General features: G+C 41.2%; 1 protein-coding gene across 1 annotated transcript; it reads left to right on the plus strand.

Annotated features, from left to right (window-relative positions):
• The first annotated feature begins 12,567 nt into the window (after positions 1-12,567).
• On the plus strand, positions 12,568-19,669 carry LOC108436498 (L-amino-acid oxidase-like). The gene is made up of 8 exons (XM_017713021.2): positions 12,568-12,593; positions 12,892-12,970; positions 13,969-14,183; positions 15,325-15,437; positions 16,914-17,115; positions 17,242-17,310; positions 17,464-17,600; positions 18,644-19,669. The coding sequence occupies exons 2-8, from the start codon at positions 12,940-12,942 to the stop codon at positions 19,404-19,406; spliced, it is 1,530 nt and encodes a 509-aa protein (XP_017568510.1). The 5' UTR covers positions 12,568-12,593; positions 12,892-12,939; the 3' UTR covers positions 19,407-19,669.
• The last annotated feature ends 1,362 nt before the right edge of the window (positions 19,670-21,031 follow it).

The raw sequence follows: 21,031 nt of genomic DNA on the forward strand, positions 1-21,031 counted from the left end.
TGGAGGCCATTGGAGTACAGGGAACTCATGACATGGTGATTTCATAAAAAGTGATTTCAGAGCCACTCGGTTCTCCCTGATGGAAACTGTTTACCTTCAGTGTGTTGTGCTTATGATCATTTTAATAGATGTCAGCGTCACTAATTAATGACGTTCTATTAAAAGACTGGTTTACCAAGAGAGACGCTGGAGGACTTTCACCTGAAATGAGTTCATGAAGCCAGCCTGGTTATAAAAATGATAACAGGACATCAGAGCCAGAATTACTCTTTTAGTACTTTTACTTTATACTTAAGTACATTTGAAGGCAAATACTTTAGTACTTTTACTCAAGTGGAGGTCTAAAGGGAGGAACTTCAACTTTTACTGGAGTTTACTTCGTCCATCTCTGGACGTGGAGTCAGTGAGCAGACGTGTGCGGTTAAAAAGCAACAGGGAAGCTTTACTGTGGTTATCAGGAGAACACAGAATCGTCAGTACACAGGCATGGGTCAAATCCAGGAAAGCAAGCAGCAGGAGAAAGACAACCATAACAGAGTTGGGGAAGACAGAGCAGGATCCAAAAAACAGGGTCAAACAAAAACAGGCAGTAAGTCATAGAAAATAATCAAAACCAGATACGAGAAACGCTGAGTAAGTTCACAGAGGACAGCAATACTTCGCAAAGAGCTGCTCTACAGCCTGGGCTTAAATACTAAACTAACTAATCATAAGACCATCATGAAAGGTGAGTAACATCAATATTTGGGAGAGCGAGAGCGCTGATAGGCTGAGGGTGAAGGCTCAGGAGTTATATGACTCTGCTGAGGGGTCTGGGTAACGGAGTCCGACTCTGGTAACAGGAACGAGGGAAATAGCTCAGCGTCGGGACTTCCCAGAGGATTCTGGGAAGCATAGTTTTTGTCCTGTGACTCATCAACAGCCATGAAGCCTTATGAGCCTTATGAGGGGTTGATTTCTTCAAGACTGGTCTTTTGACTTTGGCAAATTAAATAACACATTTTTAACAAATAAGGAAAATAAGGAAAAGTCCCAGGACATATTTTTAACTATACTACCTTTGATCCAAAGTACTGGATCCTTCTACAGTGATTACTTAACTGTGTTTTAGTCTAAAGGCTTTTAGTCTCAGTGTACAAATTATTTGATTATTTTTTTCTGCTAAAATCACTTATATTTTTCCAGGGGAGGGTTGAGGTGGATTCAAACTGTTCTATCATGGTGTAGAGAGGAAGAGAAATGGAGTAGGGATAATCCTAAAAGAGCAGCTTGTGAAAAGTGTTCTGGAGTGTCAGACAGGATCATGAGCCTGAAGTTGGAGGTTGATGGTGTGATTTTGAATGCGGTCAGTTCATATGCACCACAGGTTGGTTGTCAGTTAGAGGAGAAAGAGGAATTTTGGAGTAAGATGGATGAAGTGGTAGATGGTGTCCCTAGAGAGGAGAGATTAGTGATTGGTGCAGACTTCATGTCAATGGACATGTTGGTGAAGGGAACAGAGGGGATGAAGAGGTGCTGGGTATGTATGGTGTGAAAGACAGAAATGCGGAAGGTCAGATGGTTGTAGTTTTTGCATAGAGAACGGAAATGGCTGTGGTGAACACGTATTTTCAGAATACGGAACAACACAGGGTGACATACAAGAGTGGAGGGAGGTGCACACAGGTGGATTATATCCTTAGCAGGAGATGCCACCTAAAGGAGATTGGAGATTTTAAAGTGGTACCAGGGGAAAGTGTAGCAAGGCAGCATAGGGTGGTTGTCTGTAGAATGAGATTAGAAACAAAGAAGAGGAAGAGAGTGAAGACAGAGCCAAAGGTTAGATGGTGGAAGCTGAAGGAGGAGGATGGTTGCAGGCAGTTCAGGGAAAAATTACAACAGGCCCTTGGGGGCAGTGAGGAGCTACCTGAGGACTGGGAAACTGTTGAGGACTGGGTTAGGCTGATAATGGATAGAGAGGGAAATGTACTAGTGAGTGAACAGAGAGTGTTGAGTAGATGGAAGGAGTACTTTGAAGAACTAATGAATGAGGAAAACGAGAGAGAGAGGAGGACAACGGGGGGAGAGATAGTGGATCAGGAAGTGCAGAGAATTAGTAAGGTGGAAGTGAGGACAGCTTTAAAAAGGATGAAGAATGGAAAGGCAGTTGGTCCAGATGACATACCTGTGGAGGTATGGAGATGTTTAGGAGAGAAGGCAGTGGACTTTTTAACCAGGTTGTTTAACAAAATCCTGGAGAGTGAGAGGATGCCTGATGAGTGGAGAAGCAGTGGACTGGTCCCCATTTTTAAGAACAAGGGTGATGTGCAGAGCTGCAGTAACTACAGAGGTATAAAGTTGATGAGCCACACCATGAAGGTATGGGAGAGTTGTTGAAGCAAGGCTAAGGCGAGAGGTTCAGATCAGTGAGCAGCAGTTTGGTTTCATGCCCAGAAAGAGTACCACAGATGCAATTTTTGCGTTGAGAGTGTTGGTAGAGAAGTACAGAGAAGGTCAGAAGGAGCTACCTTGTGTCTTTGTGGATCTAGAGAAGGCATATGATAGGGTGCTAAGACAGGAACTGTGGTACTGTATGAGGAAGTCAGGTGTAGCTGAAAAGTATGTTAGGGTGGTGCAGGACATGTATGAGGATAGTGAGACAGTGGTGAGGTGTGCAGTTGGAGTGACAAATGGTTTCAAGGTGAAGGTAGGGTTACATCAGGGATCAGCTTTGAGCCCCTTCTTGTTTGCAATGGTGATGGAAAGGTTGACAGATGAGGTCAGGCAGGAGGCTCCATGGACCATGATGTTTGAGAGTAGAGAGCAGGTGGAAAAGAATATGGAAAGGTGGAGGTTTGCACTGAAGAGGAGAGGAAGGTCAGTAGAGACAAGACGGAATACATGTGTGTGAATGAGAGGGAGGCAGGTGGAAAGGTGAAGATGTAGAAGATGTGAAGAGTAGAGGTCATAACTTCAAATATCTTGGGTCAACCATCCAGAGCAATGGACAGTGTAGAAAAAAGGTGAAGAAGAGGGTGCAGGCAGGATGGAGTGGGTGGAGACGGGTGTCAGGGCTGATGTGTGACAGAAGGATAGCAGCAAGAGTGAAAGGGAAGGTTTACAAGACAGTAGTGCGTCCTGCTATGATGTGTGGTTTGGAGACTGTGGCTCTGTCTAAAAGACAGGAGGCTGAGCTGGAGGTGACGGAGATGAAGATGCTGAGATTTTCGTTGGGAGTGACAAGGATGGACAAGATTAGAAATGAGCAGATCAGAGGGACAGTGAAGGTGGAGCAGTTTGGAGATAAAGCCAGAGAGGCCAGGTTGAGATGGTTTGGACATGTGTTGAGGAGGAATAGTGGATATATTGGGCAAAGAATGTTGGAGATGGAGCTGCCAGGTAGAAGGAGAAGAGGTAGATCTCAGAGAAGGTTTATGGATGTAGTGAAGGTGGACATGGAGATGGTTGGTGTGAAAGTAGAGGAGGCAATAGATAGGGCAAGATGGAGGCAGATGATCCGCTGTGGCGACCCCTAAAGGGAGCAGCCGAAAGAAGAAGAAGAAGAAGGGTTGAGTATAGATGTTGTGGAATTATTAGCCTTATTATTGTTCATATTACTCTTTTAGGTTTATTAAAGAAAGCTTATGTTTAGCATTGAAAGCTTAATGGTCACATTGTTCAACTATAAGGCTGGAATAGATAAGAGCTAAGAGTCAGCACATAAGGCTGTGTGCTGACTAACGGTGGAATGCACAAGCATGTCAGATAACAGGAAATACCTCGAAGCTAATAGTAATCGACACTGGGATTAGCACACCACACATGTGTTTCATCTTGTCAGAGAAGCAGAGCCATTGTTTGGAAAGCGGGGGGAGTTGATAAACACAGGGAATACCTTAAGCTGAACTTGCAGGCACGCTCACGTCTCGAGCACATACTTAAACTTTTATGGTATAGATTGGTGAGCTGGGCTAACGCACACATTGGAGGCTTGATGGAATCTACTAATATTTTGGGTAAGGGAGGAGCTGTCATGCGACTATTAAAAAGGGAGTCAGATGAGAAGGGGTCAGAGCTTATTTGGGAGATACATGATGCATGTTCTCTGTTTGTAACCTCTCCAGAATTCTGTAAAAAAAAGTTTGTTTCACTTCAGTCTGATCTCAATTTTTACTCGTCTCAATTTTTTTTGCATCAACGAACATGCAGGACTGGTTTCGTCCACAATGTCTAAACTAAAACAAATGATATTGTTATGTATTGTTCCGCATAGATTTGGTTGTTTTGCTAAAGGTGAGATCAGCAACCGTTTCTGTGTAGCACAACCAGTGACTACAGAGTAATCTACAAACTTCTAGGCTTAATAAAGGAACCTGTGGAGGTGGAATCATAGGTGTCCTGTGAAAAGAACAGTGGGAAACATCCAGTGGGAAACATCATTAGGGGCTGCCAGAACTGATTGTTTAAGTACCTGATGAGAATTTTTCCAGCCTTAGCTGCTGCTCTAAGCCTGTGAGAAAGCTGGTGACCCACTGGCGAGCGGAGGCAGGAACACTGAGCTGGGAGAGCTTATTATTCCAGAGTGATAGAACTGAATGCTGAGCTGAAGTCTAAGAATAGGATTAATGTGTAGGTCATTGTGTCGTCAAGGTACTGAAGGATGAGTTGAAGTTCCGTATTCACTGCATTATCCAATGGCTTTTTACTGTATCCTGAGAACCTGAGTCTGTTTCTCCTGTCTCTTACTAGTTAGCTCGTATTTCTTCAGCTGGTCTCCAAGTGGGGATAATCTGTGCAGGAAGCAAGTAGAGCCTTCAGGATCTCCAACCCAACTCCAACACAGGCCTTGCTCACACTGCCAGCCCAAATCTGATTTTTGGCCTATCCAGATTGTATCCAGATTGATTTTTGACAGTGTGGACAAAACCGCAGCAAATCTGATTTTTCCAAATCAGATCCACGCCACATTTCCTGTGATGTCTTTTGCATCACAATGACAATGTCAAATCCACAGTGGCAGAAGTGCTGGGATTCAAGAAGAGCTCCAAAGACTCATGCCTATTTCACAGAATTTCAGAGAGTTTGGACAGCGAGATGGTGCAGCCCCATTTCTCCTGCATTCACGTTTGAAATCCACGTCACCAGCATAGCTACATGCATAGTTACTGACACCTACGTCGTTACCATAATAACCTATGCAGATAGACTGGTGATGTCTGCACAAACCAGTCTAATCACTTGCCAATAATAATGCGGACAGTCATAAAATATCTGATTTGAGAAACGAATCTGATTTGCCTGCAGTCTGAACACAGTCATAGAGACCAGCCACTGCTGCATTAGAACACTAAACTAGTTGAGGGACAACACAAGTGCGCACTTCCTTTTCAGGCAATATTTCTTGTTCAGCAAGAGCACTGTTAAGTCACTGGAGTCCATGATGTAGGACGGTCCGCAGCGACCTGTCCCCCTAATTTTTTTTGGCCTTCTCCAAGCTCAGACTGCCCATTGAGATTTTCTGCCCGGTCAATTAACCTGTCCAGGCCAGTTGCTCTAAAGATAAACTAATTTACAGCACTGCACAGTCACATCCATTAAAATATTAACAAATCCTCTCCACATGATTGGTCTTCTTAAAGTACATAAGTGCTAATTGCACTAGATCAGAAACATGTAGTATAATTGGCTACTGTAACTCAGTAAACTAACCAACAGCATCGCAGTCTGTGTTAACAGCTTTACGAAACAGATAAGAGGAGAGAAGGTTGGCGCTAAGAGGGGAAGAAAAAGTGCTGAGAGGAATCAATTCAGCAAGAGATCAGTGTTTAGCCTCCTCTACTTAACTGACCGCTCTAGCCAGCTGGCTACTGCTGTAGGCTGGAAATATTAAATCAGACTGCTTGACTGTGATATACATCCATGAAGTATGACAGTAACATAATTAAACATACAAAAAAACGCTTTAGTCCATATGAAAGTGGGTTGTTTGGCCTGGTCTGGGAGCATCAACTCATTTAAGACAACAATAGCGAATAAACAAGCTGTTGGAAAAAACCTTGTATCTCCAAAATGGTAACTTTACAGGAGAGGGAAAAAATTACTTTACTTTTAATGTAAGTCAATGGAACCAGATATTTTTCCCACTCATTTTGGGTCATTTCTTTTAGTCCATTCTTCATGAAATTTACGTACACTGTAAAGGACAACAGGCATTTTCAAATTATGTCAAAAACTGAAAAATGTCAAAAATGGAGATACAAGGTTTTCTTCGGATAGCAGCGATATATTGTCCATTTCATTAATTGAAATGAGTTTTCATATGACTGGGCCCATTCATTGTTTTTGCACAGGGGCTCATAAGATCCTAGTTAGGCACTGGTGGTGTGATATGTGTGCTTTGTCTGAAATGAGACTGAACACAGATTATCTTACAGATAAACAAATGTGTATTACTAAGATTTGCACTTACACTTTTATTTTGTATTGTTTCATTTTGCCCAGGTCCAAACACCAAAAACCCCAGGCTATGCTACAGTATGTATATGTTTTGAGGATGCATATACGAATATGGTTTTTAGGTCCCAAAAAGAGGACATATGCTCATCCTAACACACAGACTAACTTCACCAAAATAAACAGATAAACAAAAACAAACAACAGGTGTAACATTGGATGACTGTTACATTGGAATTAAAGAGATTACTTTAGGTAACTTGGTACATTATACAAAGGTCTAATTATATCAATAGGATCTTTAACCATTACTTTCTGCCACAGAATACACTCTATAACTTTACATCCTATGTAGTGCTAACTGTAATGGGGAGCGTGGCAGCGGACGCATGTGCGGAGGTAAGCGACTTTTATTGAAGGCAAATCCAAAGTCAGGGTCAAGGCGGTCCAGGGTCATAGAGCCAATACGGACAGATTGTGGCGTAGACATGACATACAAACTATAAACAGGTTCAAACAACACAGCAGAGATTTAAACAAACATCCAACATAGACCAATACATCAGACAGAGCAAGGACAAAGACCGATACAAAGACCAGCAAAGACAAAGTGCAAACACAGGGCTTAAGTAACAAAGGGACAACGAGGGACAGGTGAACACAATCAGGGAATGAGTCACGAAACGAAGGGGCCGGACTAGAAACACCAAGACAAAAACGCACATGGACACGACTTGGAGGGGCCAATCGTGACACTAACCAGTATTAAAATAAATCTCATTAGTGGTGCTGTTCACTGCTAGACAGTCTTCTCGATTAATTTCCACTCATTCTAAACGCCAAATCAATCTTCACTTGTGTGCCAATGAAAGTTACTGTGTGAAAGCTGCGCTGGATGCCTATTTCTGCTTTCTCTTGAGCTGCCACGAGAGAGGAACCCATATGTGCTCTGAAAGTGATGTTCACTGATCCACTTAAAAAATGATGGCACAATAGTGTAAACTCTTTCCCACACATTGAATTGGAATTCTATAGAATGTTTTTATATCAGACTTATATCATTCCCCTAAACATCAGTTGCGAAGTGACAGCAGTGGTGGCTTTAAGATAAGATAAGATAAGATAAGATAAGATAAGATAAGATAAGATAAGATAAGATAAGATAAGATAAGATAAGATAAGATAAGGTATTCCTTTATTAGTCCCACAGCAGGGAAATTCACAGTATTACAGCAGCAGCAGAGTAACAGGAGTAAGGCACTCAGTAATAGAAATGGGTAACAGTATAAACATTATCAATAATAAAAATTAAAGCTAAATCTATAGACTATGTACAACAAAATAAGAATAATAATAAAATAAGAGTTGCATAAAATCTGTATTGCACTTATGAACATATTGCACAATGAAAAATGTTTCTGAATGTGTGTATATTGTATGTCTGTATATATATATATATATGTGCGTGTGTGTGTGTGTGTGTGTGTGTGTGTGTGTGTGTGTGTGGTCTACTGGGAGCAGTGCTGGTTCACAGTCTCACAGCAGTAATAAGGAAGGACCTGCGATAGCGCTCCTTCACACACTTGGGGTTTAAGCTGCTAGAACTACACTTTTTCCCATGGGGAAGTGAGCTTTACATATTCTTTACTCTGCAAAAATGTTTTGTGAACCAAGATTGCTGTGATGTTGTTTACAATAGCATGTACAATTGCTTAACTACATTTCAATGCACATTATATTACATTTACATTTACATTTACATCATTTAGCAGACGCTCGTATCCAGAGCGACTTACAAGAAGTGCTTTGTCTGTCTAGAGAAAGTATCTTTGCTAGTTACCAATGGGTTAGAGAGAAAGATGGTCCTGAGCTCAGATACTGCTAGAAACAAAAGTCAGTGTAGACACCCAGAAAGAAGGAACAGAGTTGAGCACAGAACTCTGTGCCATGCAGTGCCACGCAATACAATACAATAAACTACTATACACAGTGGATTCAACAATAAAGTAACTACAAAACACTGTGCAATACAGTAAAATCTGATGTACCAGTGGAGCACAATATATTACAAACAATACTTAATGCAATGCTCATTTAAGTGCTGTGTAAAGAGACGGTCTTCAGTCTGCATTTGACTCTGCAGTCAGTGGGAGTTCATTCCACCACCTGGGCGCCAGTACAGAGAACATTCTCGATGCTTGTCTTCCACGCACCTTGAAGGATGGCGGGTCAAGCCGAGCTGTACTCGAAGCTCGAAGTGCTCGTGGTACAGTTCGAGATTTCACCATTGCCATCAAGTAGGTAGGGGCTGGTCCATTTTTGGCTTTGTAGGCCAGCATTAGGGTTTTAAATCTGATGCATGCAGCTACAGGAAGCCAGTGAAGGGAGCGCAGCAGTGGGGTGACGTGGCTGAACTTGGGCAGATTGAAGACGAGCCGTGCTGCTGCATTCTGGATGAGCTGTAGAGGTTTGATGGCCTGCATGGGATGACCAGCCAAGAGCGAGTTGCAGTAGTCAAGCCTTGAGATGACCATAGACTGCATTAGCACCTGGTCAGCCTTTTGGGTGTGGAAGGGTCGGATCCTACAGATGTTGCACAGGATTACATGCTGTATATATAGTGTAAACACTGTTTCACACTGCATAAGACTATAAGCTCCATTTCATACTATGCATCAGTGTAGCCTCTATTCCTGTCACATTGAATGTCAGTGTTAACCGTATTTCACACTAATTACATGCACACCCTTCAGATGTGGGCCTTAATATATTAGGGCAGTGTTTCTCAGCTCTGGTCCTGAAGGCCTACTGCCCAATGAGCTGACAAGTTGTATCAGGTGTGTTGGGAGCAGGGAAACCACTAAAAAGTGCAGGGTGGTGGGCCTGCAGGACCATTAACTTCCAGTTAATCAAAGCAGTACATTTACAATGAATATGAGCCAAAACCGAAGTACATTTATAGCATTTGGCTGACGCTCTTATCCAGAGCAACTTACAATTTGATCATTTTACACAATTGGCCTGACTGCATGTCTTTGGACTGTGGGAGGAACCTGGAGGAAACCCACGCAGACAACAAATTCCACACAGAAAGGACCCCGGCCGGGGAATCGAACCCAGGCCCTCCTTGCTGTGAGGCGACAACGCTACCCACCACGCCACCGTGCCGTGCACATGTGGCGTAAATCGTATTACCACCTTGCATTTCGTTGTATTTCTTTTTGTGGGGGTACTGGTGGTTTCTGCTATTGCAGTAAGAGTGAGGTGTACACAGAAGTGATGGTATATCTTCTACAGGAGTTGGGTCACATTCAGCTTCTGTTTTCCGTGGAGAAAAAAGAAAAGTGTTGTTACAGCATATCAGAATTTTCCTCTTCTCCCAGATTGAGGTCAGTCAAGTGAGTTTTGACATCAAAAACTAGGTTTCAATCAGCTGATTCCATTATATTAATTGTGAAACAGTGGCATCACTGTCCTAAGAAGTGGAGCACAAACTCCAGCACACCACATTTGAAAACCTCTAGCTTCCTCTGGAAAGTCCACTCTGCTGACATAGGGTCATACACCCTGTGGTCACTGAAGTTTTTCACCAACCTCTCATCATGCTGAACGTATAGATTTGACCACCGTGGCTTCTTCAGCATTGTTTCTAACCTTGGAGCGCAGACATAAAGTCTTAAGAGCCTAAACCTTAAGAAGGCTAAACCTCACTCACTCTGGACTGCACACCTGCAACCATAGATTAATAAAACCTGTAATAAACCTGTAGTTAAACAAATATTCCTCTGACACGTTCTAGGTCTGCAATGGTTTACACTGTGCTACATTTTGGCATTATTGCCACTCATTGCTCATTGCCTTTCTGTCAGTACACTCTTTAAAACGATGGGGTTCTTTAGTAAAGGGAATGATTCTATATTTCATATTTAAATGGTTCATTGCTTGGTCAAATGCTTCTTTAGACAGGTGGATGTATCTTGTAACGGCAGAACCATTTTTCGTGCTATATAGAACCATTTTCAGGAAGTTCAGCATTCAACCATACATGGCACTTTCTTGATCAGTCTGAAAAACCTTCTCACCATACAAAGAATCATTTAAGTGAAATGGAAATTATGAAATTGGGCAAATTTTAGAGGTTATGGGAACCAGCCTTGTGACCAGAAGGTCGCCGGTTTGATCCCCAGAGCCGACAGCACATGACTGAGGTGTCCTTGAGCAAGACACCTAACCCCCAACTGCTCCCCAGGCGCTGCGGATTGGACTGCCCACCGCTCCGGGCAAGTGTGCTCACTGCCCCCTAGTATGTGTGTGTGCTCACTAGAGTGTATGTGGTGTTTCACTTCACGGATGGGGCAAATGCGGAGGTGAAATTTCCCTGTTGTGGGACTAATAAGGGTCACTTCATCTAATTAATTAATCTAATCTAAAAAAATGGTTCTAGATGGAACTATATTTTCCCTTTACTAAAGAACCCTTGAAGAACTATCTTTCTTTGGAGTGTAGATCATTTCAAAGTGATTCTAGTTTAGGTCAGCGGCCACCAACCCTCTTTCTGGAGGCTCTGTCTTTCTGCAAAGCTTAGTTTGAATTCTATTCTGCAGAAGGCATCTAACCAGTTTCTTCAGAAGATCTTGATCAGGTTTATTATTGACAGAAATCTTTCTGCATCTGTGCACTTGTCATTTCCTGGACAAACATTGCTGTGAAAGTATTTTTAATAGGCAAGCCTTGGGCTTTTTAGTTTGGGCTTTTGGGTGTTTTAGTTTGTGCTGATTGGGCACGTTGACCACACAGTCTAAATCAAACAGAGCACGCCGTTCACATGCTGAAGGTGAAACTGAAGATTCAAAACCCCTGAAATGAATAAGAATGCAGATCCAGCCAGGGAGAACATCAGAATAATATATATATGATCAGCAAACAATCTGCAAACATGTGGAAACAGGAACAACATCATGCAAGACATTTAGTTTCTGGGTGTCATTAGATGCATTAGATTAGAAAAATGTGGAATGAAATATTAAAGATGAATTCCCTACCGAATCTAACACTGTTCTGTGGGCTGTAATGTGGTGTAATGTGTGTGTAAAACAAGTGTTACCAATTCAGTGTGGGGGGGGCATTAAACTGTCCCTGTAATGCCTCAGCGAGGTCAGTAGCCGGTGATTAACTTTCTGCTTATTACTACTTTATAAAACAGCACGTAGGGTAAACTGACTGCTCCTTTGGTGTAAATGTTAACTAGAAATCTGAGGTTTCACTTTAAAGTAGGGGGTCAATTTGTCTTTTTGAGAGCTAATTGTTATTTACTGCAGAAACATTGATAGGTATCAAAAGAAAACACCAAACTGGTGATTTGAGAAGAAAAGAAAGAAAGAATTCTGATGAGGCACGATATTTCAGATAGAGGTGTTATGAAATAATTCCACAGCACATTCCACAGAGAAGCAAAAAGATCATGATGTATAACACACAAGTAAAAATACTTCTTCAGCCTCGTTATTAATTAATTACTTATTATTAAGCAGCCAGGTAATCATCAGCTACTGGCTTCATGAGCTAAGTAATAGCTGTTGGCTCAGCGGTGAGGTCCACAAAGCCCACGACTGTGAGAACATGTACGAAGGAAATGATATGAGGTTGATCTCTGAATTCAGTTCATGAAGGTGTGGCTAATTAGCCGATTCAGGCGTGTTTAATGAGGCAAGGTGCTTTTGTCCCACAAGGACTGGAGCCTGACATGTGGTTTAGTGCAGCTAAAGGGACGCTCAGTTTGTTTGGTCGAAGATATTGTTTTATATGAAAGCACTTCTTGATATATAAATTTGTTAAAGCTGGATTTATCTGTGCTCTAATAATTATTATTATTATTGTTATTGTTGCTACACAGACCGAATTTTTTCAGGTCTGGTTCAGGTTTAGACTTGAAAACGTTACTGCTAGCATTTGTGAACAGTTTATTATAAAGGGCCAGAATTATTTAAAAATAAAATCAGTCTACACTTTACGCTCATAGTCAAGTCTCATAGTGTGGCTGTGGTCGTATGTACAGGGACGGTCATTACAGCCCTCAGTTCCACAATTCATGATACTTTCAATTTCATTCAGAATAAAAACCAGAGTGAGCCCTCCCCAGGAGACTGGACGCACTAACACTGGTGAGTGGACTTGCATTCATGGACTTAAACGATCAGTTAACAAATAAACGTCAGATTATATTTAAATACATTTTATTCCTAAATTTTAATGTATATTAATACATTTGACTATTCATCATTTTCAGCCTAATCACTGAACATATTAATAAAGAGTAAAACAAAAAGACGTTCACATGCTTAACATTTATTTACGTGTAAAATCATGTGAGAGGTTAATTAAGGATGATTTAAGCCAGAAAAAAGAGGAATCCGGAGTTTGGGTGCAACACTTTGAATAGAGAAGGTCGCCTTTTCCCAGGTTTCTGTTCTGAGACGGCTGAGGAGGTGCTGGTGCTCTCGGGGGAACATGTCTCAGGACTGGGGGATCTGCCGCCTCTGTAAGTACAAAACCAAATAAAGATATGACTTGGCTGTGATCCGTAAGTCAAAAAACTTTGTGAGACTTTATTTAACAGTCTGTTTTATTCAAATGACAAACCCTCCTCTTATTATTGTCATTATACTAATAATTCCTTTCAGCCCGGTTTCATACAAAATGCAAACAGAGAAAAATGTAGCAGCTTGTTTTACATTTTCCCTTCTCATCTGCTTCGTATGACTGAGTGATGTAATTTCGTTTCATTCTAATTTTATGGGTGTGTGGATACAGGCTGTGTCCAAAGTTTTATGAATAGTTTTCTTATCTTATTATATTTTATTGTATTGCACTGTGTATTGTAGTTTATTGTATTGCGTGGCACTGCATGGCACAGAGTTCTGTGCTCAACTCTGTTCCTCTTTTCTCGCTGTCTACAGTGACTCTGTGTTTCTAGCAGTATCTGAGCTCAGGACCGTCTTTCTCTCTAACCTATTGTTAACTAGCAAAGATACTTTCTCTACACAGACAAAGCTCTTCTTGTAAGTCGCTCTGGATAAGGCTCGCACCAGCACAACACACACTAACACACCACCACCACATCAGTGTTAAAGCAGTGCTGAGAATGATCCACCATCCAAATAATACCTGCTCTGTGGTGGTCCTGTGGGGGTCCTGACCATTGAAAAACAGGGTGAAAAGAGGCTAAGAGAAAGTACTAACGTAAAGTATCAGAGAAACAGATGGACTACAGTCTGTAACTGCAGAACTACAAAGTGCAGCTGTACAGTAAGTGGAGCTGATAAAATGGACACATGAAGACATAAAGACGTGTACTTAATAAAGTGTCCAATTATAGTGAATCTATGAGGCAGGTGGTCCTCATAAAGTGACCAGACTTTATTAGAGCTCTAGTACAGTGGATGGTGAAGTTAAGGTTTGAGATGCAGTGTGTTCTGAAAGTGTGTGTTATGCTTAATATTCTGTGTAATGCTTCATTTCTGTTTGATTATTTTTCAGTGCCCATTATTATTGTACTGGTCACAGCCTTGGTGACCAGTGCAGGTGCAGATGATCCTCTTTTTGAATGCCTGAAAGACCCTGATTATGAAGAACTTTGTGAGATCATGGATCATGGTCTCTCCCGTACAACGACTCCTCGAAGTGTGGCTGTTATTGGTGGAGGCATTGCTGGACTTACAGCAGCTAAGGTTCTGCAGGACGCTGGACACAAGGTATCTTCTTACATTAAACACCCTGGACCTCAATCATTTCAAATTTGTATGATTTCATTTCCTTTGCAGCTTTTTAAAGGTCCTGCACAGCCTTCATACACCATGTTCAGATATACTAACACATAGTAAGCAGTGGTGGACAGTAACTAAGTAAATGTAATTAGTTACTGTGCTTAAGCTCTTAAGTACTTTCACTCCACTACATTTCAGAGTCTAATATCCGACTTTTTCCTCCTACATTTTGAGAAATCTGTCGTTCCTTTTGGTTTCTGTGTGTATAAAAACGTAACATGTTAAAACAAAAGAAGCGCAAAGCCAGAGCACCAATCAGGGCCCAGCGGTCACTTTGTTCTGAGCTTGTTTTGACCTGTTGGTCATACCGACCCAGTGCAGCACACGGTTCAACGTCAGCGCAGCAGCGTAAAACTTTGGGAGCACATGCATCTATAAATGATGATCTAACCTAACTTTGTGTAAATAGAGCACAATATAGAAATATGTCCACATATGCAGTCGTGACTGGCGCGTTTCTTTTTTCCTGAATTCATACAAACACTTTCATTTTATAGTAAATTAGTTTGGGCTGGTTTATGTTTATGAACAGACGCCTACAGATCAACACAGTAAAGGAGCTCATCTGTGATCCTGAGTTTAAAGCCAGTTTTTATTCAACTTGGAACTAATTTACAAAGTAATCTGAAACTGAAACTTTGCTTGTGTGTCAAAAGTGATTTCAGAGCCACTCGGTTCTCCTGATGGGAACACTGAATAGTTTGATCTACATGCATTTATTCTTTACATTTTAAAGATTACATTATTAAAATGCCATAGTGCACATAATTAAAAATACTTCCATGAAGCAAATAAAAACGATTGCCTTTGAATAGAATCCCTAAGTGAACATCACTGTCTCAATCCCACATGGTCCCAGCTCTGATACCCCTGACCCGACTCACAAAGACCTCCATAATTACCTGATGAATTTAAATAACTTCGTCAGATTTGTGATGAAAATCATATGGAATGGACAGGGTCCCCATGACTGGAGCTGTGAAAGAACTGAAGCTGCATGAGATTCAAACATAAGCTCTTTATACATTGCCTTTATAAATGTCCCTGATTTGTGCATCTGGATCAATAGGTTACAATCATAGAAGCAAGTGATCATATAGGTGGAAGAATCCAGACATACAGGAAGAAAAATGAGGGCTGGTATGCAGAATTTGGTGCCATGAGGATCCCAGGGTTTCACAGGTGAGCTCTATAAGCCAAATGCTCTGCCTGTTCAGGGTTCTGTAACCTTAAATATGTTGCCTGGATCAGTTGTTCTCAGTCATACTAGTGCCATAATAACTCTAATGGTTTGCTAAGTAGGGATCATTAGTCACGATTTCAAAATAGAATAGCCAGTGTTTCTCATCAGGCATTATAGGTTCTTTAGGCTGGTTTTACAGGGTGAAACTTTCATACTTGATTCCTACATGAAATTAAATTGCACTTATACTTAATGTCCATTAAGCACAGCATCCTGCAACTCACTTGAAACTCATATGCAACAGTTGTACCCAACTCAACTTTTATGAAAGTTTCATGTTAATAGACAAGAACATGAAACAGAAGGTAGTTCACTGACTCAAGCTGATAAGTTGTTATTGTTGTCAGTATTCTGAGCCATGACAACAAATCTTTTCTCGAAGCTATCATTTCTGTAAACAGGTGGCCAGTTAACACTAACAGCTGTTAAATTGGTTGTTATTGCCACTGTTTTTCCTCATTAGTGTGTTATTAACATGATTTACATAGCAAGATTACTTTCTCCACTTTTCATGCCCTCAAATTACACAGAGCTCAGATTCCTTTGTAGGACATTGTAATTTCCTTGTTGCAATTGTAAAACAAGTATGAGACTGAGAACTTGTCGTGGACCGGATGAGCAAGGAATTAAGTAGGCAATAACTGTAACAGCTAGTAAACACTATTTTCAAAGGCTTAAAATACACACAACAGGTTAAAAACTCAAATATGTAGAAAAGAAATAGATATAGAAAAAAGACCAGCAATGAAAGTTGCATGGAAGTTGCATGGAAAGTTGCAGGCAACTCATAATATTTAACTAGTTGCATGCAAGTTTCACTGTGTAAAGCCAGCTTTAGAAAGTTACACAATCCGAAACATCAGCATGAAAGTATTCAGCATATAAGATATCTATACAATTTGTGGCTTCATAATGAGAAATCATTTGCGCAATCATTTGCAGTCATTTGCGCATTTCAGAACTAGACAAGACTAACAAAGTCTGAATTCCTAGGATCTCATAATTCCTCATCCATCCTCATCTTCATCAGAAGGTGATATCAACTTTGCATTCAAATATTAGTATCATAACTTACATTTCAAATGTCATTTCACATTGAGACCCCATGAAGTCTATTCTTACATATGCTAACATGACCAAATGACCAAATGTAATCCTGCGTAACGTAGGGACTTTTCAGTGTTTTCACATGTTTACAATGGAATGTAGGTCATTTTTACTGTTAATTTACAGTATTTTAACTTGAGTTCACAAATCTGATTGATCTGTTCAGAATGCGCCTCTATAAGGACTGTGTCTTATGTCTTGTTCTGTTCGGTTTCCACTGATGAAGATGGAGAGGTTGCATGCAATGTTGTTTTTTTGCATGCAACCAAGTCTGACACTGTAATTTTATCACTTCATTCACTTTCCAGGATTCTCTTGGAATTTGTGTCAAAGATGAAGCTGAAGCTGAATCCTTTCATTGAAGAAGACATTAACACTTACTATTATGTAAATGGGCTGCTTCTAAAAACCTACACAGTGAAAGAAAACCCAGATATGCTGAACTACACCTTAAACAAGCGGGAGAAGGGGAAATCAGCCAGTGAACTCTTTGACATGGCATTGAAGAAGGTCAGTAATGAGATGATATCAAATCAAAAAGTATGAAAGGCCCTGTTTAGCCAACACCCCCATGTTGTAGGTACATTTATATTATTTGCCTATTATGATCAAAAATCATCCTCATTTCATACCTAGATAAGAGATGACGTGAAGAAAGACGGCTGCAAAAAAACGATGGATAAGTATGATTCCTATTCTGTTAAGGTAATAAACCCAATACATCCTATTCTTATCTGTTCTAGTATTTAACAGAAATGCACTGCTGTATGCAATAGTTTAAGTTTAATCACCTGAACTAGGGGTGTTCAAAATTGTGCATATGACTTCATACAGCAAGATTTCTGTTTGACTTCACAGGAGTATTTAGTAAAAGAGGCTAACCTGAGTCGAGAAGCTTTGCGTATGATTGGAGAGATCCTTAATGAGGACAGCTTCTTTTATACAAGCCTCACAGAGACGCTCTATCTCCAGTCAGACATCAGTGATAATACAGAGTAAGTATAATACTATAGTAGAGTGACCAGACTTTCTATGTTTCAGCTTCATTTTATGTTTCCTTTTTTAACTTTCTGTCCTAAAAGTTTTTTTGTGAACCCTGTATTTACAAAGAAATGCTTTATGTACAATTTACATTTACATTTACGGCATTTGGCTGACGCTCTTATCCAGAGCGACTTATAATTTGATGATTTTTTACACAGGTAGGGAAAGGTGGTGTTAGGAGTCTTGCCCAAGGACTCTTATTGGTATAGTGTAGGGTGCTTACTGAGGTGGGGATTAAATTCCAGTCTACAGCATAGAATGCAGCGGTGTTACCCACTACACTAACCAACCACCAATGACTCACACAGTATGAGTGTAATTTTCTAAAAGTTTATAGTCGCCTATTGGGTAAAGAAAAGAGGGTAAAGGCTACACCCCGGGCAACTAAGCTCACTTAGTTAACATTTTTAAGCAATAGACAAAGAAATCATTGGTCACTATTTAGAAGGTAATCATGTATTTTGAGTAAGTACATTTTTTTACCCAATTTTTTCTCCTACATGTGGTCAATGCCAATCCTAACCACTAGTTATGGCTCACCCTACTGCATGATACTACTGAGAGGTGAAGGCTAGCACATATTTCCTCCAAGCCATGTCAAATGTCGCTGTGTCTTTTCTAACTGCTGATAATGTGACGTCATTGGACAGTTCAACACACTTGGAGGAGAACACTAACTGCCAATTCTGTTTCATATATATATATATATATATATATATATATGAGTGTTGCTCTTCTCAGGCTTCTGGCTGGAAAGAAGGCCTAGTCCAACAAAGAATGATCATGCTCACACAGAAAGCATTATCTGTGCTTAGACAAAGTTAGGCAGTGGCACCACAGGATTCCCTGATCATCACTAGATGTGAGATCTTATATTTGAATAAGTTAAAGGGAAGTCTGACAAGTGGGAAGCCACTGGAATTTACTTCATATGGTAAGAATTGCTGTTTGTGAAAAATATACCTACTTCTTTTTATTACTTGATCACTTTCAGATATTTCGAAGTCTCAGACGGGATGGACCACATACCCAGAAAATTTTATGAAGTACTCAATGGCACAATCCTCCTCAACTCAACAGTCAAACGCATTAGTCAAACCAGCAGCAGTGTTACGGTTTCATACAAAGACGGGCGCAACCCCTCCGCTTTAATCAGCCGCACATTTGACTATGCCTTGGTGACGACTACAGCCAAAGCTTGTCTCTTCATGGATTTCCAGCCTCCTCTGTCGGTCCGGAAGATGGAAGCTCTGCGCTCCGTGCACTACTCCAGCTCCACCAAGGTTGTGCTGAGCTTCAGTGAGAGATTCTGGGAGAAAGAAGGCATTAAAGGAGGGAGAAGCATCACTGATATGCCTTCAAGGTTCATTTACTACCCCAGCCATACCTTCCCAGGGATGCAAGGGGGCGCCCTGCTGGCCTCCTATACCTGGTCTGATGACTCCACGCTTTTCCAGGGGACGCAGGAAGATGAGCTGATGGCCATAATGTTGGATGACTTGGTGAAGATCCACGGGGAGGGCATCCGGCGACTCTTCACTGGCGGTGTTGTGAAGAAGTGGGCGCAGGATCCTTACAGCCATGGGGCCTTTGCCATCTACACTCCCTACCAGAAAACTCACTATGCCCACGATCTGTTCAAGAGCGAGGGGAGGATTCACTTCGCTGGAGAGCATACAGCGATGCCTCATGGCTGGATTGAGACGGCTATGAAGTCTGCTCTTAGAGCTGCCAAGAACATAAACATGATCCTGTAGTATAAAAATGCCAAATGTGTATCTGGTCAGTAGGCCTGTCACAATTATTACATGATTGATTGTTCACAATTATTTGAGCTGATCACAAATAATTAAGCTGACTACAATTATTTTTAGCTTTCACAATCATTTGCTTATGATTTAGAATGCGAAGGCAGGTGCGCTTTTATTAGTTGGATTGATGCAAATACATGTAAATCAGAATCAGAATCAAGCTTTGTTGGCCAGGTCTGCTACACATACAAGGAATTTGGTTTTGGTTACAGGAGCTCACAGTGCACAGTATCAGACAGACGTTCACATGTAGAGAATAAGATAAAATAAATATAAAATAAAGTAAAATAAAAACCTGCATTCCTACTCACTCAGACACACACACACACACACACACACACACACAGTCATACCTGTAAACCTTACATTGTGTAAAGTATGAGTCTAAAGTTAAAGTGCTGAGTGCAGCAGCAGTTAAAGGGTGTATAGTGGCAGAGAAAGGGGTCAGTGAGGTGACAGTCAGATAGGTGGGGTAATACGGCAGGTGAGTAAGATGCTAGAACGAACATTCGTTTGAGCGGCAGCTCCAGAGGATGCAGTTGAACTTGATACTATATACCAGTACATGTAGAAGTGCAGTTTGAAGCTGGAATTGTTTTGTGTGATATTTTAACTGTTCAAGAGAGTGATGGCTTGTGGGAAGAAGCTCCGTTGTAGCTTGGATGTCCTGATCCTCATCTGGCTGAAGTGCCGGCCTGAGGGAAGGAGCTGAAATGGGTGGTGTCCGGGGTGAAAGGGGTCTGTGGAGATCTTCTCTGCACGCCTCTTGGTTCTAGAGGCATGCAGTTCCAGCAGTGTAGGCAACTTAACCCCAAATGTCCTCAATGCAAACCTGATGATGCGCTGCAGTCTGTGGAGGTCATGCTTGGTAGCTGAGCTGCCCCACACTGTGACGGACGTGGTGATGACGGACTCTATGATGGCTGTGTAGAACCGCACCATCATCTCCTGCGGCAGGTTGAACTTCCTCAGCTGACGCAGGAAGTATATCCTCTGCTGGGCTCTCTGGATGATGGAGCTGATGTTGCTGTCCCACTTCAGGTCCCTGGTAATTGTTGTGCCCAGGAACTTGCAGGACTCCACTGCCACCACAGCTCTGTCCAGGATGGTGAGCGCTGGCAGGGCTGGAGGGCTCCTCCTGAAGTCCACTGTCATCTCCACTGTTTTTGCTAATTAAAAGAAGGCAGAGACGCATTTATTAAGACACGTTGCAGGTTTTATGCAAACAGCAGAGCTTCTTACTTACTGGTGCTGTTAACACCTTTAGAGGGCAGCAGTGAGTAAAGATTGTTTATTTGAGCTTGAACCATTTGTCGTCAGTTTGGCTACTTGTATTGTGATTATCATTGTAATTATTATTTCTATAGCAGTTCGACTGTCAGTTAAAATGTTGAGATTGTGACAGGCCTACTGGTCACTGGAGTGTATTTAAAAAAGGAAAAATAGTTTAAAGGGTAACATCAATTTTAAAACTATGGTATACATACCACAATCATTAGTTTTTCGATTTTAAAACAAAATACGGCCTTAAAGAAGCTGAACTCAGCCTTGAATAAAAAAATCTATTCACT

The sequence above is a fragment of the Pygocentrus nattereri genome, chromosome 17, assembly GCF_015220715.1.
Source record: "Pygocentrus nattereri isolate fPygNat1 chromosome 17, fPygNat1.pri, whole genome shotgun sequence".
Taxonomy (NCBI): domain Eukaryota; kingdom Metazoa; phylum Chordata; class Actinopteri; order Characiformes; family Serrasalmidae; genus Pygocentrus; species Pygocentrus nattereri.